Genomic DNA, 16315 nt, shown 5'->3' with positions numbered 1-16315 from the left:
GACATCGCTCGCGTCAGACGCGTGGTAACGCAATATTACACGATATTATGATACGGCGAATGGAAGAATTAAAAAAAAAACGCTCATTCTCGCTGTAAAGACTGTACATTACCAACGTTCGGCGTTCTCGATATTTTCGGAGAGAAAAAGAGAGAATTTCTTTTAAATAAAAGTCGCTATAAGATGGAAAAAATCTTAGCACGTACACACTAATTGTAAGTGTGAACGTTGTCGGTAAATTTCAAATGTTATTGCACTCTATATCTCGTTTCACTAAATTATATTCACTATACGTTATATAAATATAATATTACATAGTTATATTATATATGTACAATATTAAAAAATTATATAATATAATTATATAATTATGTTATTAAGTATTATATTGTATCATTTCATATATAACATTATATTATTATAGCGCTAATTCAGGGAAATTGCACAAGGATAATCATCATTAGAGATCCAATTTAAATTTTGAGAGATTCTAAAATATAATATATAAACTATTTTCGTGCGCGGATGGAATATCTTTGTTCTCGTGAGAATAATTCGATCGCCTAAACGCGTCGAGTAGGGATCTCTCGGAATGAAATTTCGTTCCGGCGAGCCGTTCATTCTCTCGCCGTTGAAGATTCGCGGGAGAGGAATTCTCACGTGAACGCGCGCGATACCGTAAATGGCGGGCGTTCGTGTGTGGTGGTAGTACCGTTTCCTTGGGCTGTGCGTCGCGTGGCGCGGCGATGCTGCCAGGAACGCTGAATGCGACTCTCGGCGCAGGGCGGCTGCTGCGGCCGAGGACCGGTTAGGGTCGTCTCCGCGTACAGCGCGTGCGAGGGGGACGGGGGGGGGGACGGGGAACGCAGGCTAGGAGGATGCGTGGGTGTATCTCGCAGCTATCGAGTTCTTTCTTCTCCTCTCGCGTATGTACGCTCGCCCTCCCGCTCCTCCCCGCCTCTCCTCCAGGCCTCTTCCTCCCCGATCCCCCTCGATCCTTCGCCTCGATCGCCTTTACTCGCTCGCTTCTTGCGCGTCGCCTCGCGAGGAGACCTTTCGTCGCGATCGAATTTGCGAGCGGATAGAGACGGATAGGTAGAGTACTCTGATGATGGATGCAATTGTGCATTTCGAAAAGGTCAGTCATTTGAAGAAGCGGATCTTGAAGATCCCAAGAATCCTAAATACTACTCGCTAATTTGTCCCTCGACCCGCAGAGTCGTACCTAAACTTTGCAAATCGTGGACTTAATCACACATTGATTGTAAACAAAAATTGTCCGCCTTTGTAGAAGCTTATATCGCAGGCTTGCAGATTGCGAATTTATTCCACTCTGGCTCCGATGGCCTAAACGTTCGCGTCGTATCTTTGGTATCAATCGCGCGGATGAGCTCTCAATCCTATCGTAAAGATATAATACAATAAGCGAGGCGTATTCTCTCCGATAATCGGCCAAGCTAGGCGGAATGCGGGCATGTTGGCTCGCATTAGTAGATCGGCTGCATTCGGCCGTTCGCTCGCGGACCGGCCGCCGCGATTGCGCTAGAATACAGGTGAGCGTGTTGCGGCATGCAGGTACAGTTAAAGGTCACACCGTGCTGCATCTCTCGCAGCTGAGAGAGGCGCGCGCGCGCGCGCGCGCGCGAGACGGGGGTATCTCGTACCGCATCCCGTAGCTCTATCTTCGCAAAGAGCAAACGCTTTGTTCTCTAATAGGTCGCCGGTCTCTCTCCAAACGGAATACTCGTTTCGCGCCCGGTCGATTCTCTCGATACGTCGGTGCGATGTATCATACTCTCTTTCGAGGAAAACTAATCCGGGAACCTGAATGCAAAGAAGATATTTTATTAGATATTGTATCTTGATCTGAGAGAGAATTAGAAGAAGAGGTCAGAGTAATATAAAGAAATTTAAAGACTGCTTACTCGATGAGGTTTTTTTTCAAGTCAGCTGTTTCGAGAAACGAATCGTGTGTTGCCTCTTGATTTTTATATTCGTAGCTTACAAGAACAAATTGTATAATATATAATGCCAACTAATTTAATAATACTTTTATATCAAACTCTGCTTTTATCCATGTCTTCTCGATTGTTTCAGGCGAGAAACCGTATCAGTGTCAATGGCCGGAGTGCGAGTGGCGATTCGCCAGGAGCGACGAATTGACGCGGCATTACCGCAAGCACACCGGGGCTAAGCCCTTTAAATGCGCGGTCTGCGAGCGCTCGTTCGCCAGAAGCGATCATCTCGCGCTGCACATGAAGCGGCACCTCCCGAAGCAGCACACCAAGTGAAGCGAAGGAGCGACAAAGAGGCGAGAGAAAGAGAAGGAGAGAGCCGTCTTCTTCGCTTCCCTCCTCCCTCGCTCCTCGGCTACCTGTGTTGGACGCGCTTTTTCGCCATTCGGGCTTTCGATTCGAATCCGTCAATCGAGCGATTCGTGACGGAAATGCGTAGAAATTAGACGAGTACAGGCTATTTTCCCAAGTATTATTCTCCAAACGGAACGATATATCCATGGCATCATGTCGCTGCAGAAATTGCACGTGGTTATTACGTTGTTATCGCGCGCGAATCTGTTTTTCTTTTCTTCATTCAAAGTCCCGATCTCGAAAGGTTGTACGAGCTCGGTGATTATTTTCGAGCCGATCCTTACGACCGTTAAATCACGTTCGTTTATGTGCAATCGAATTCCCATTCTCGCGATACGATTCCGGCTCCGGGTCCCAATCTCCGTCGGCGCCGATTCGCGATATGCAATGTATACGTGCATCGATCGACGGAGCATCGATCGGGTGCCGCTCGAAGCCGAGCTCCGAGTCTCGGCTCCGATCTACGCCTCGGTTTGCGTTCATTACTCTTCGGTTAACCGATTATGACGAAACACATCCTCGGTGTGGGTGGCGATCGCGAGGATGTATTTCGTCATAGCGCTGTATGCTCGCTCACGGACACGACCCGGGAGTGAGAGACACCGGGATCTTACGTGTAACTGTAGCGTAAGACGAACGAGCCCGGAGCCGAGCCGAGAGTCGAGTCGTGCGCGACTAGAAGAGCGAAGCTAGCGTTCTCGGAAAGTAAAAGTAAGTAAAAACAGCTCGTCCCGAGAGAAACATCTCGCTCTTAACGTCGAGACGTCATTTCGGATCCGCTCGTAATCGAGCGCGACGTTTGTGCAATTTTTTTCGATCGAATCGCTCGAGGACGCGAATCTGCAGGTTCCCTTTTTCGCTCTCTTTCCGCGCGTATCGAGAATCGCATCCGTGGAAACTCTTTAAAGGCTCTTTTGAACAAAAATGAGGGAGAGAGAAGAGATATATTTACATTTACAGATAACAATGTTCAACTCGAATCGGGGACTCTGCTATCTTTATCCGCATATTTTTCGCGAGGTTGATTTCTCGCTAATCGAGGCAAAGTATTCGACTCTTCTCCTCCCCGACCCGTTGCTTCGCGATCCCCTCGAGTCCTCGGCGAAATGATTTGCCGGATTAAAGCATCGCTATCTCGAAATTATCGCTATCTCCAGGTTGACCGCGACTCGAGATACCCCGTTTGGCGCGTAAACGTTGGTTTACACTCGCGCTCGAGCTTAAGCCGAGGAAGCTTTATCCGCCTCATCATCCCGCGTCGTTTCGATAGTCGTCGTTAATGCGAAATTCGCCGCGATACACATATTTACCGAGCCTCCTCGAGGCAGGAACAGATAGATAGATAGTAGAAGAGCGAGTATCACGCCTCTCGTCGTTATCACGTCCGTATGTGAGAAGCGACACGATATCGTGTGATGCCTTATGTACAAATTCGCGTAAAATCTTGAAGAGATAAGACGATCGATGTACGTGTGCGTGCGTGAGTGCGTGTGTGCATCCGTAACGAGTGTTGCATCCGTGTGCTATATGCGAGTATGTGTATTTATATATACGTATTCTACACACACACACGCGATAGAGTCTGTGTATGCGCTTGTGTATACGTGTAAAAAAAAAGAAGAAGGAAGAAAAGTGACGGAAAGAAGATACGCATCTGAGATAGCCATGTGTAGCTAGTGTGTAATATTATCTGTATATTACCGCGGAGCGATGGGCCGGGAATAATTCGTTCTCACGCGTGCTCCAATCGGCCCGAGCCGATCCATCTATCCATCGCTCGTCATTCAAGGCGTAGACGCTTTCGCGCGAAAAACGCAAGGGCTTGTAACGGACCGACTTGTGGCGATAGCCAGGGACGTAGAGAATCCCACGTAAGGGTATAGTGAATTTTTTAAAAATCGACAGCGTTCTGAGTCTTTAAAAAAAAAATTTATCATGCTTCCTTGTTGAACATTCTTTCGACATTTGCTACTCGGTTGGAGACTGAAGAGTTATTTCGAAATCTTTATACAGTGTAGAATCTTGTTTCACCAATTCTTTCAATGTATCTTTTTCCAAAGAAGGTATCCTTTTGACCTACGCGAATGATGCATTTGAAAATGTATCGTCGATTCGCCTATAAATATATATCCTATAATATATTATCTAGATTCTCGTTTAGATTCCCTTATAAGGAACGAGCCGATATTTTGATTTCATTTTTTGCCACATTTTATTGCTAGAAACTTGGACTATTAATTTCAAGAAAGTTACCATCCGTCCCTGGCGCTGGGAAGACATCGCGTTAGATGGAAGGAGATGGACGAAAGGAGAGAAAGAGAGATGGGGAGAGAAAGGCGTCGGCGAAAAGCGATTTCGCGTATCTCGGACGTTCCGTTACGTTCCGATATACGAGCATGTCTCGTACCTCGGGAGCGCGCGCAGGAGGCCAAAAATTCTGTCCATAGTCGACGCTTTGTACACAACGCGCGGATCGTTGTAATAATAATGATCGATCGATCGGATCGGATCGTTGTGTAGTTACGTAGTCGAGCGTTAGACGGAAAAAGCGAAGTAACGTGTCTATTTATATCTCTGTCTATCCGCCTACCTATCTCGTCACCGCATCCTTCCGAATCGATTCCTTCGAATCGTCCTTCTCGTCGTCCTCGTCGTCGTCGTCGTCGTCGTTTAGTCCTGTCCCGACACTTTCTTCCTGTTTTTTTCTTTTTTTTAAATTTTATTTCGCCGCCCGATTTACCTCGCCTCCTCTCCGTCTTTCGTTCCTCCTCTTCTCGTCCCCCTCTCCTCCTTTATCCTGTCTTCGTTGATAGCGGTTCCTCCGCTTCTAGCTTGTGTCCTCCACCCATTGTCGAGAGGGATCGACTTTCTACGCGGTTACTCTTATCTTATATATATATTATATATAAATGCGAAATATACCTCATTTTTGCAAATATGCAGTAATAGAGTCGACGAGCGCCGCTTTAAAGCGCATATCAAATTTGTACGCACCTCTTACTCTCGACTTCTTGCGGTCTGTCCATAATGTTTACGCTGTAATTTGTGTGTTGTGTAATTTAAATATACAATGATATATCTCTCTGTAATGATACGTATCATTCCGCATTGTTTTCGCTCGTAGGTTGATAAAACGAGACTATCTACGTCAGTCGTTGTGGCTTTGTACTTTTTCAGGTAAACCACTAATCTCCTGTATAATCCCATTATCCCACAATGTTCTCCATTTTATTTCACAAGCAGCATTCTTCACAAAGTGATTTGCACGAGTCATTAAAGAGAATGGTAACAATAAGTTTCAGATATTAATGGATAATCGCGCACTTTTTAAAAAGGTAAAAATTAAAAAATTTATATCGGACGTCAAATTTAGATTCAAAAGACTAAACTCTGTTTCAAGGATGTTGGCGCCACCTTGAAGTTTTCATTGCACTTTAAAATAAATTTATTCTCCTCCAGAGGACAGCATCTTACAAGTTTATTTTCCTGCCATTTTTTAAGAGGAGGACTCTAATATATCGACAGCCGGTAACTTTCATCATATGATAACAGAGAGTTTAATTGCATTAATCGGTAAAATAGATGTGTTTAGTGTATTTCACCAATCTCGATTTTATGAATAAATATTTTTTTTTAAGTATATTCTCTAAAAATTTTTTCAGAAATTGGCGTATTTTGCGAGGAAGCGGTGCAAGGATATAATCTCCGAGCGGATGAAAAGAATCAAAATAGTTGATAAAATAAAATTTTATAAGAAACAGGTTAGATTACCTCAAGTGTTGAACGAGTTTTGGATGCTCATACGATTTTAACTTATAAGCATTATTGCTAATTATTTCCTCTTTGCGTCACCGAAACAACTAAAGTCGTTATAAATAATTATTATTATTATTTATGTCATAGTAACATCATAAATATTCATTCTTGAATGCTTGTAGAATCAAAAAATAAAATAAAATTAGAAGCAATAGACATGTGAACATTTAAACTAAACTTATTTTATATTTATCAAATATTGAATGTTTCAGACATGTCTCTAAAAGAGTTTAACAAAAAGAGACGCAACAAGGAATTTTCCAATTTTATGATAAACGATGGACATGCTATGTGAAAAGGTATTTCTATCATAAAAAATATACATCTTATGCATATATAAAACTTGTAAATGAAGGTAAAGAAAAACATATATATAATGCAAGCTGTATATTATATTTGCATTTGCTGATTGCCAGAGAAATGAAATATGCGGCTTATCGAGTGGCTGATTTTTTTATCACAAATTATTTCCATCAGATAATTTACAACTATTTGAATTCAAGTTAATGCCTCTTTGTTTCAATATAACTTTAATCAAGTTTATTTTCTTTGTGTGTTAATATAAATATCTGTTTATAAAGATAAAAAACTGATAATGTTACAAAATCTAAAAATATTAGGCACAATAGAGCTAAAAATTATATTTTAAGAAAGAAAGTGGCAGTGAAAGAAAGTCAGATAAGATAGCCAAGTTAAGATTCCAGTGGAATTTCTTTCTCCATGTGCGTTAGCACAATATTGCGGTTTGTTTCAGGCAAACCTGATTTGTCTCCTATCTTTAGTGTTGATCTTATGTCTAAGCACATGACATCAGTGTTTAGAGAGTGCTGTTTATCATCCAGATTTTTCTCGATACGTGTAAGTAAAGATTCCAGGCTATTGTAGCTTGCTCTGGAAGATAAATTTAATATCAAGCTTAAGAAAATGAATAGTGAATGATAATGATTAATTACGACACAAATATGTACTTTGCATGTTCGATAATCTGAATCAAATCCTCCTTAGTCTGTTTCAATTGCAGAACTTCATTCTTCAAGCCCAATTCAACTTCATCCTTACAAAGCTCCGAGCCAGGTCGATAAGCGCGATTTTCTAATCGCGTTTCGACGCATTTTACTACGCCTGTTTTATTCATTAACGCTCTTTCCAACTGTATTATTTCGTTTCCCAACATTTCCATTTCCTTCTGCACCTATTTAGATTTAAAAAATGCAAATGAGAAAAGATATCTTCTTTTATATGTCCAATATTTCCTCTATTATGTGATTATTATACATTTTTTAAATTTCTCTTTTATTTAGATTAAAGATTAATAACTTCATTAGCATAATATTATAAGATTAATTATTTATAATCTATTTTTATTAAAATCAATCATAATCGAGACAAAAAGATTCGAGGCACAGACACCTTGAGCTTCTGCCATTCCATCTCATTTCTAGCTTTTTGCGTTTGATAAATCCTTTTTCTCAGAGTGTAATCCGTCGCATCTTGTTGAGCTTTGATATCATTTCGCGCACATTCCTTCATTACGCGCATAGCTTCGCGAAAAGTGTAACCATCACTCAGTTCATTGTCGATTAACATTTTTAAGCGCTGACATCGGTCCGACCACATCTCGTATGTAATGGAACTATGCGCGAAATAAAACAAAATAGATTACTAATTAGCTACTAATAATGATCATATATGAAAAAGCAATACATTACTCTGTTTTTTCAGTAATTGACGTTCTCGGCTTGTAGCTTATATTCGCGCAAATGTCGTCCAATTCGAGATTTCCCTTGTCTATTCTAATAGTTTCATTTTTATCTTCTATATCCAAACTCAGCCTGAATTTAACGTCTTCCAAGTGATTTAACTTTTCCCACGCGGCCTGTGCCCTGCGATACATAAACGGGAATATAAGAAATTTTTTTTTATCATGTATCATCAATTTGATGGTCACCTGTTGGTGAACGTTTCTTTAACATTTGCGATCGCGCAGAGTTCCTTCTTCAGCTCGATGTCAGTCTCGTCGTATGTAAGCTCGGTTCCCCTACGGCAATCCCTTATCGAGATGCACTCGTTGACAATTCGCAGAGGATGATCTATGTTTTCAATTTCCTTCTCCGTATCGGCCTTCTCGTCGCTCAGCAAACGTATCTCGATTAATAACTTTTGCAACAAGTCCTCCAGTGTGTCCTTCCATCTCGATAATTCTGTCACTCTATCAAAATAAAATATTATATAATATCGAAAATTAGATTTCTGTAAATATCGATTGAAATCGATTGTGATTTAAATATTTTTATGAAGACGAATTAATTTTAAAACGTAAGGAAAATTGATAAAAATTTAATTATTTTTATAGTTTATATATCTCACCTGTTCACCAATCGAGTATTATTTGCATAAGTGTCCCACTTTGTCGTGATGTTTCCTTCGGAACGAGTACTTTTGCCTGAATTCCGTAATTGACAGGCCTCGGCTCGTCTAATGTCCGCGCTTCGTCGCAGCTCCCATTGTTTGGCGTACCAATCCGGTAAGCCAATATGAGGTACAGGCTTCTCAAAAATACTCACAAATTTGGCCATGTTGATTCGTTTGGCAAGAGAAATGAAGATGAAGCTGATGACAAGCAGAGGAAGAAGTATTCCAAAACTGCGCTTGTAAGAAGTTTCGATCGCAATCCTGACGTTGTCAGGACAACGAGACAAGGCAAGGTAAGCGAAATTATATGTGTAATTAATCCTTGCTAAATCTCCTTGATTTTTCAAATGAATTTTTGAAATAAACGATAAACTAGAGCTTGGGAGTTAACATCTTGGATTAATATTTTCAATTTAAATTTTATTTAAATCTCGCAATTTTAATATTTTTAATGTCATTAATTGTGTCGATTTAAAAATTTGATGACTGTTGAGAAAAAATTAATGATTAATTTTTTTTTTTAATTTTCAAATTGTCTCCGAATCTTAGAAAAATAAGACCTTTGTCACGATTACTATTCTTCAATTAAATTAAATTGATGTACGAAAGAGAAAATACGCTCTTTTGAAAATCCATAAATCAATTTAAGTCCTTCAAATTCTCTATGGATTTTTTTTCGAAGCTACATTACACATCATCTACGAGTTCGAGCGAAGAAGAAGAAGAGAGGACAGTTTGCTTGGTCGTGTTATCGCAACTGCGCAAAAATTCGCACGACAAATTTGGGTGGGCGTCAATGAAACATTATCGATCGTTTAAATTATCGATGTCGTATTCAAACTACTCCATTGTTTCCGGTAATATTCATGGTCAATATGGCCGCTTCGTGCAGAGGCCAGTAACGGTGGAAGACGTCGTCTTTAGAGGTACAGTAGAAATTTAGTCTCCGGCATCGACTACATTTTTTGACGGATTTCCATTCCGCGTCTTGCAATAAATTCTCAGCAGCTCTCGTTTCATTCATCGATTTATCGAGAGAAAAGTGTTGCTCGAGATTCCTTCGTGAGTATGCGAGAAAATACGTCGCAAAATAAGTGTGCTCGTTTTAACTACACTCATACTCGCGTTTTTACACTCGTGCACTTTCCGTGTTTAAAACGACGCGAGTATATATTCGGACGTTGGGTGGAAAAAGAGAAGAGGTAACGTACAGAGGATATAGCTAACTATAGCGACACGGAATCCATCTAAATATAAGGGATGAGGGAAAGTCAATCGATGGTCGGATCGAAACGACAGCTGCTGAGAGTTTATGAAAGAAAATCGGGGAGTAATTACTCCGAAATAGAGAAGTATCGAAATTGAAACAAGTGCATCGCGTTCGATTCCTTGTCGAATATTTTCAATATTTGATATCGTTGTTAATATCATTCGCTCGATTAGTAGAAAAATTAATACACTTCGAAAAAAATACGTAAATTTTTATAAATAAATGGAAAGAAATTTATTTTCGATAAAATTTTAAATATCTAACTTTTCACACCACGGATCAATTCTCAATTTTTATACAAAAATTCGAGCTTTTGGATTTAAATTATAAATTAATAATATTTATTATATATTGATCTCATATCTGTTTTAATATTTTTTTGTTATGTAAATTGAAATATTATTTATTCATTTGACATATTTTTTTATCTGCAATATTTAGACTTTTGCAGAAACGTATGAGAAGGTACAATAAAATGCAACTATTAAAAAAAAATATTAAATAACTAATAATTTCGTAATATTGGCAATAATTTTTATAGAGGTTTTTATCGGACTCTTGATTGAAACCGGATTGATCGTTTTCGCCGAAATTGCCCTCGATCGGCGTCATCGGAGACAAGATCTCGCCATTGTCGGAATTTATTATTACACGGTATAGTGTATGTTCGCGCATGCGCGCGGGAGGAAAGCTCTCCTATCCGCTGAAGGATTTGTTCCTCCGCGTCTCTGATAACGCTATATTCCCCGGTATACTCTCTCTTCACCGACACAGCCGGGCGTGCGTGTGCGTGGAGAGCGCGTCTCGCGGCGCGTTACAAAAGCAAGAGTGCACGCGTACTCTCGCCCCAGCGTAAACTCGGTTGAAACACTTCAGAAGGTGGCGGGAAGGCAACCCGTCGGCAGTGCAGCTACATTGCGTGTGGAAGAAACATCGACGGAGAAAGGAGGAGAGAGAGAGAGGAAAGAGGAAGGGAAAGACCCGCGCGAACGAGCGAGAGAACGAGATAAAAAGAGAGAGAGAGAGAGAGCCGCCGTGTCCCGGGTTTACCGTGTTCGCAGTGTTCGCGGGTCGCGAACGAAAGGTCGACGAGGCCGTCAACGGGGAGATCGCGCGAAGAGGAGGCTCTACGCGGAGGGGTCGCCGCGTCGACGATAGTGCGGAGGTATTATGCGTCGACTCAGCATGAAAAACAAGCGCAGAAAGTCCGAGAGCGCGAGCGACAGCGAGTCGGAGGAAAATGGCGGCGCGCGCGCAGCCACCGACAACGCTGGCAACGGCGAGACGCAGGCCGGCAGGAACAACAACTTGCCCGCCACGCGTAAAGGCGCCTCCAAGAGACGCTCGCTGCGCGGCGCCCCGGTGCAAAAGTCGCCGGCGCACGCGGACGACAGCGTCGAGACGGACGATTCCGCGTTAGAGGAGAAGGAGCGGGAAAACGGCGAGAAGTCCACCCCACAAAGGTCCTCGCAGTCCCCCAACAAACGCAGACGGAAAGAGGATCAGAAGGCGTCCACGTCGGCCCGCGAGGACAAGTCCGGCGCCGAGGACGAGTACGAGGTATGCGATGCCGCCGCGTCGTCGACGCCGGCCACGCTAGATTAACTCCGCGGGCCCGGTCTCGTAGTAAACAACATTGTGTTCGACAAGTCAAATTTCGTCCCTATGTAGATTTTCTTACGTAAACCCGTTCTCCAGATGTTGTTTAACGTCCGCGAGGTCTGTTTACTTCAAAGTCATTGGATGTGTGAGTGAAACATCGCGTCCAAATATAACGTCGAACGTATCGTTCTTACAAGTGAACGATGCGATATGTATAATAATATCAATCGTCATCGATATTTAAAATTTACATAAAAGTATTTTTCCAACATTATATTGTTTTAACGTTTTTTATCTTGTTTCGTTGACGCAACGGGTACAGTAGATTGTGCGCCGCTTCGGTTAGGGTTACTCCAACCGCGTATTTTACGCAATGGTTGCGTTCAGCAGAAAAAGCTGCTTTGCAACTGTTGTAAAATTTGTAAAATCTGATTGGTGTATACTCTTAGATTCAGCCAAAATTAAGAGCATACACCAATCAGGCTCACGAATTTTACAACAGTTGTAAAGCAGCTTTTTCTGCTGAACGCAGCCAATGACTTGAAAACATGTAGATGTAGAACATTAACTTCAGACAGGATTTGGAGAAATTTTTATCACTGACATGAGAAGCTAACAAACACTGGTAATTTGGCTGCGTTCAGCGGATTCAACAGTTGGGCAACATTACTAGATTTTCCGATGTTACTTAATTAGACGCTAACTGACCGGATCTGAAAGTAAAAACCGATTATGTTGAATTGCTACTACGCGGCCATTGTATCTACATGAATGAATAGCGCATTTTAATTTGAGCGTTTTTTATACGGAATTATACAAAATACCAAAATCAGTCCCAATTCTTTTATCATTCAACTTTCTCTCGTAAAAGGCTCCATCTCAAGTTTCACAAGTCTATGGTTCTACTTTTTCCCCCACTCTCTTTTTTTCTACGCAGTAGACGTTGTTGCGCGGGATACACGCGGTTGGTAACAGGCGCGAAATTCGCTTTATAATTATATAGGATGTTTTAAAATTTGGAGACCAAAATATAGCAAACGAGTAATGTAGCAAAAAACTAAATAACTCTACTGCACGATTTTTTTATTTATAAAAAATAATTTTTCGAATATAAGTGAATTCCTCTAAACTTGATCCCTCTCCCCCACTACTTCACATTTACCCCCACTTAATCTCGCATGCATAAAATGAAACTGACTATACAATATGTTATATGTGCTTTATATATACAGGACACTTTAAACATCAATCGAAATAGTTCAAGAATGAATCATTGTTTCTTTCGATATAATTCGATAGAAATTTTTTTTTATATTCTATAAAAAGGGAAATGCAATTAGCTTACACTTGATTGCAATGAACGTTAGAATATTTATTAAAATAAATATTATCATTAAGAACGGTAGCAGAAGCGCGCGCAATATTTATTTCTATTTATTTAAAAGCATTTTTGCGCAACAGCATACAATACAAATTTTCCTCTATTCTAGAATCGTTGACACCGAACTTTCCGGCTATTTGTTGAAATGTTGTTCTAACTGTACATGCGTGAAATAAAAATATGCTCTCGATCCTTTACTCGCTTTTTCACTCTAATCATAAATGTCAATATATTTATATAATTTAGAATAAAGGGATTTTGTTTGAAAAAATGTACTCAAGCAGATTATTATTACTAATTTTGCATTTAATTCGTGACGTTAGCATGATTAAGAATGATTACGCACGCAACTTTCATTCGCGCAATATTAAAACATAAGTAGAGAGTAGAAAGGAAGAATTAAAAATAGAAAGTTTGATTGTGTTTAAAAAACAACCATTTTTTTAAATTAAAAATTGTGGGGGCTCTTTTATCATTTAGTTCTCTAAAAACTTTTTTGCTATAATATCTCAATCCGAGATTTTTAGAACACTTTTTATATTTAAAGAGAGTAGCTTGCTTATACTATAAAATTATAAATAATTAACAGTCAACAATATTTTGCGAATAAAATTGCAGATACTGTAAATATATGTTTCATTCGTCTTTATTTAAAAAAGTCTAAAAAATATAAAACTAATATAAATATATTTTTCTTTCAGGTGGAGAAACTCATCAATATTCGTATCAGTAAAGGCTGTCGACAGTTTTTGGTACGATGGAAGGGTTATGGGGAATCCGCCGACACTTGGGAAAACGAAAAGGATTTGAATTGTCCTGAATTGATAGAAAAGTTTTTAGCTAAGGAGCAGGACACAAAATTGTCGAAAACTGGATTGACAAAAACAGACAAATCGAAAAAATCTAAAGGTTCTTCTAAAAAACAAACCGAAAATGGTATGTTGCTCTTGTTAATAATCGTTTCATTTTGAAATGTTTATTGTAAAAATAATATAAATCATTATGTATATAAATCATTTTTTAGACGAACAAAACGATAAAGAAGATAAAGAAACTTTGAAGGAATTTGAGGTAGAAAAAATAATCGAGGTACGTTTTAAGAAGAATGGCACAAAAGAATTTTTAATCAGATGGAAAGGATTCAGTCCGGCTGATGATACGTGGGAACCAGAGAAGAACTTGAATTGTCCGGAACTCATTGCCAAGTTTATGCAGAAAGTGGAAAAAGCCAAGACTCAGGAAATGCGTGAACTCAGGGCAAATCGGGTGCATACCAAACGGTATACATTATCGACATGCGATCATGGCAGGAGATTGTCAAAACGTAATAAAGATAAGCAAAGGTACATTTATTCCCCTCCTTGTATGTAAAATTATTTTTGCAAATTAATTGTTGCAGCTACAATAAATTGCGTTTTTTTGCAGGACAACTTATCACGAGTGCGATGAGTAAAGAACGTCGCGGTCCCAGTATCTGTATTTTATTCAAAGAATTTACTTTATATATATAGTCCGTAGTTTTACAAGAGAGAAAATTAAGAGCGTTTTGAGAGAATGGAACCAAAAGAAATATATCAAAACATGAATAATTTGCTATATATGATACTAGAGATTCACAGTATGTCACATGATGTACACATCCTCTCTTTACAGAGGTGAAGAGTCATATGAATAAGACAGAAGTGCGTGTGAATCATCCGTATACGCGACTATGTACTGATGTTATGTACACTTTTTTCAGAAATGCTTATTATGTATATGAATTGCACATAGACAACTGAGGAACAAAAGCAACAATCTCTCATTTTAATATTATTATAATATTTTTGCAAAATAAGCAGACAAATTTTCCCATATATACAAAAAATACTGCGTTTAAATAATGTTATTATGTATCATATCTCTCGACGATTGCACTATAATTTTGAGAGATCTTCAATTATTGTTTCAAAAAATTAAATTTTTGTATTAAGTGTATATTACAATAAGATATTACAAAAGAAGCATATGTAAGAAAAAAAAGGCAATATTATATTGTGAATAATTTTAACTATATAAAATACAATCGGCAACTTTATTGAGTTTATCATATATGCAAAGAGGCATGTTTGCGAATCTGAGGTAAAAGTGAATTGTGCTCGATCGGGCGTTTAAGTCTTTTCCTCTTATAATTGAATATATGTTTCAAATTTTAACAAAATGTAATTGTAAACGTTTGAACACGATATATTTTTCAAAGATATTTGAAACTATTGAGAAAGGGGGATTAATAGCTATAAGAAAATTAAAGAAAATGCTAGTGTTTAAGAAGATAGTTTAATTATTCATTTTATACACGTTCGCTCCTCTTTACTTCCTTTACTTGTAAGCCTAAAAATATTTAAATTATATTATAATGACTGTAATTTGAGAAAAATTTCAATTATTTATAATTTTATAATAAATATATATATATATATATAACGTTAAAAGCATATGACGAAAGAAACATTGGAAGATACTATTATGTCGTGAACATAATTTTTAGTTACGAAATATCGGCAATCTTGTAGAGTTTATATATTATACCTGGTGGTAAGGATTGCTTTAACTTTTCAGCTTTCTCTTTATCGGTAATGACAAGAGTATATAGAAATCTGGAGCAACGAACTTTAAATTTGACATTATCAGCATTCTTCTTAATTTTCACGGCTGAAGAAGAGAAATGGCAAATCAATTATATTATGCAAGAAAAAATATATATGAATTGATGATATATATACTTACATTTTGCATCTTTCCTCCTGGCTTTCAGAAGAAAGTCCTTGATCTCTTTGATTTCTCGTGGCTAGAGACGAAAAGAAAGATTATTCACTCAATTTTTTCATTCGGTTATTTGATTAAAGTCCATGCTGGACTATACATTAGATATTAAAATTTAAAAACAATTAGGCAAATATAAAAGGGCGATGTTTTTAATTCTTATTTTAAATATTAAAAATTCTAATCTTTAATCTTCAATACTTCTCAATAGTCTACACGAATGTAACAATCAAAAAAATTTATTTTTGAGGTTATCTTGTCGCGAATATAAATATTTCAATCGATTACAAAAAGTGCAAATATTTTTATACATGTCCACAAAGAGGAATGCAAAACGCAGTCGTGTAAAACTGTAAACATATTTATTTACTCACCATATTCGGTTTATAAGTCTGTTAATGTAACTTGACAAACTTCAAGTCTGAAACAAAATGAAAACTATAAGAAACGTGATAAAACGGAAAATGATTCGGACGTATAAAATAGCGTCAACTTTCGAACGAACGCGAAATAACGTTTCGATGAAACGATAAACGATGACGAGCGAATAAAACGGATACAAAATACACTTTTAAGAATACTCGATGCTCACCCTGAGACACGTTCAGCGGAAGGAAAAGGACGACGCCAACACTACGATGATCAGTCGGTGTCTCTGGCAAG

General features: G+C 38.7%; 4 protein-coding genes and 1 long non-coding RNA gene across 8 annotated transcripts in view; 2 read left to right on the top strand and 3 right to left on the bottom strand.

Moving 5' to 3' along the window:
• LOC145967245 (uncharacterized) overlaps nucleotides 1-5458 on the top strand; it is a 50439-nt gene extending 44981 nt beyond the window's left edge. Inside the window, exon 4 of the mRNA XM_083091944.1 lies at nucleotides 2098-5458. Within this exon, the coding sequence (XP_082948070.1) occupies nucleotides 2098-2291 (194 nt within the window). The 3' untranslated portion in view covers nucleotides 2292-5458. The remainder of the gene's footprint in view (nucleotides 1-2097) is intronic.
• LOC145967246 (uncharacterized) lies at nucleotides 404-5789 on the bottom strand. 3 transcript variants are annotated; one of them, XR_014437320.1, is made up of 3 exons: nucleotides 5364-5789; nucleotides 4623-5256; nucleotides 404-4485 (listed from the first exon to the last, which is right to left on the bottom strand). It is a non-coding gene; the product is annotated as an uncharacterized LOC145967246 (long non-coding RNA). The 3 variants fall into 3 exon arrangements; XR_014437318.1 differs by having other exon boundaries at nucleotides 4623-5238; XR_014437319.1 differs by having other exon boundaries at nucleotides 404-4445; nucleotides 4623-5238.
• Nucleotides 5790-6698: 909 nt separating this feature from the next.
• On the bottom strand, nucleotides 6699-9953 carry LOC145967241 (tektin-2). 2 transcript variants are annotated; one of them, XM_083091939.1, is made up of 7 exons: nucleotides 9158-9953; nucleotides 8553-8795; nucleotides 8134-8394; nucleotides 7895-8068; nucleotides 7596-7818; nucleotides 7154-7377; nucleotides 6699-7076 (listed from the first exon to the last, which is right to left on the bottom strand). In XM_083091939.1, exons 2-7 carry the CDS (start codon nucleotides 8759-8761, stop codon nucleotides 6878-6880), a joined length of 1290 nt encoding a protein of 429 aa, XP_082948065.1. In that variant the 5' UTR covers nucleotides 8762-8795; nucleotides 9158-9953; the 3' UTR covers nucleotides 6699-6877. The 2 variants fall into 2 exon arrangements, with proteins under 2 accessions (XP_082948065.1, XP_082948066.1); XM_083091940.1 differs by having other exon boundaries at nucleotides 9289-9953.
• LOC145967242 (uncharacterized) lies at nucleotides 8762-15160 on the top strand. The gene is made up of 6 exons (XM_083091941.1): nucleotides 8762-8890; nucleotides 9280-9523; nucleotides 10409-11427; nucleotides 13552-13786; nucleotides 13875-14193; nucleotides 14276-15160. Exons 3-6 carry the CDS (start codon nucleotides 11038-11040, stop codon nucleotides 14301-14303), a joined length of 972 nt encoding a protein of 323 aa, XP_082948067.1. The 5' UTR covers nucleotides 8762-8890; nucleotides 9280-9523; nucleotides 10409-11037; the 3' UTR covers nucleotides 14304-15160.
• On the bottom strand, nucleotides 15148-16291 carry Rpl38 (ribosomal protein L38). Its single transcript, XM_083091943.1, has 5 exons — nucleotides 16245-16291; nucleotides 16027-16073; nucleotides 15617-15677; nucleotides 15419-15541; nucleotides 15148-15220 (listed from the first exon to the last, which is right to left on the bottom strand). The coding sequence occupies exons 2-5, from the start codon at nucleotides 16027-16029 to the stop codon at nucleotides 15180-15182; spliced, it is 228 nt and encodes a 75-aa protein (XP_082948069.1). The 5' UTR covers nucleotides 16030-16073; nucleotides 16245-16291; the 3' UTR covers nucleotides 15148-15179.
• Between the last annotated feature and the right edge of the window lie 24 nt (nucleotides 16292-16315).

Source organism: Camponotus vicinus, unplaced genomic scaffold (assembly GCF_025532165.1).
Source record: "Camponotus vicinus isolate PSW18456_S1 unplaced genomic scaffold, iyCamVici1.0 SCAF_2, whole genome shotgun sequence".
In the NCBI taxonomy this organism is placed as follows: domain Eukaryota; kingdom Metazoa; phylum Arthropoda; class Insecta; order Hymenoptera; family Formicidae; genus Camponotus; species Camponotus vicinus.
This window is presented reverse-complemented; position numbering and strand designations above follow the sequence as displayed.

What these genes read in the sequence shown, in the direction of transcription:
- LOC145967241 (XM_083091939.1), bottom strand. Translation starts at nt 8,761, where the DNA reads ATGGCCAAATTTGTGAGTATTTTTGAGAAGCCTGTACCTCATATTGGC. An exon ending in AAAGAAACGTTCACCAACAG is followed by an intron (nt 8,069 to 8,133) that starts GTGACCATCAAA and finishes TATGTATCGCAG; the next exon opens with GGCACAGGCCGCGTGGGAAA. An exon ending in CAGATTATCGAACATGCAAA is followed by an intron (nt 7,077 to 7,153) that starts GTACATATTTGT and finishes TTTATCTTCCAG; the next exon opens with AGCAAGCTACAATAGCCTGG.
- LOC145967242 (XM_083091941.1), top strand. Translation starts at nt 11,038, where the DNA reads ATGCGTCGACTCAGCATGAAAAACAAGCGCAGAAAGTCCGAGAGCGCG. An exon ending in TAAAAAACAAACCGAAAATG is followed by an intron (nt 13,787 to 13,874) that starts GTATGTTGCTCT and finishes ATCATTTTTTAG; the next exon opens with ACGAACAAAACGATAAAGAA. An exon ending in CGTAATAAAGATAAGCAAAG is followed by an intron (nt 14,194 to 14,275) that starts GTACATTTATTC and finishes GTTTTTTTGCAG; the next exon opens with GACAACTTATCACGAGTGCG.
- Rpl38 (XM_083091943.1), bottom strand. An exon ending in CAGGAGGAAAGATGCAAAAT is followed by an intron (nt 15,542 to 15,616) that starts GTAAGTATATAT and finishes TCTCTTCTTCAG; the next exon opens with CCGTGAAAATTAAGAAGAAT. An exon ending in AAAGCAATCCTTACCACCAG is followed by an intron (nt 15,221 to 15,418) that starts GTATAATATATA and finishes AAATATTTTTAG; the next exon opens with GCTTACAAGTAAAGGAAGTA.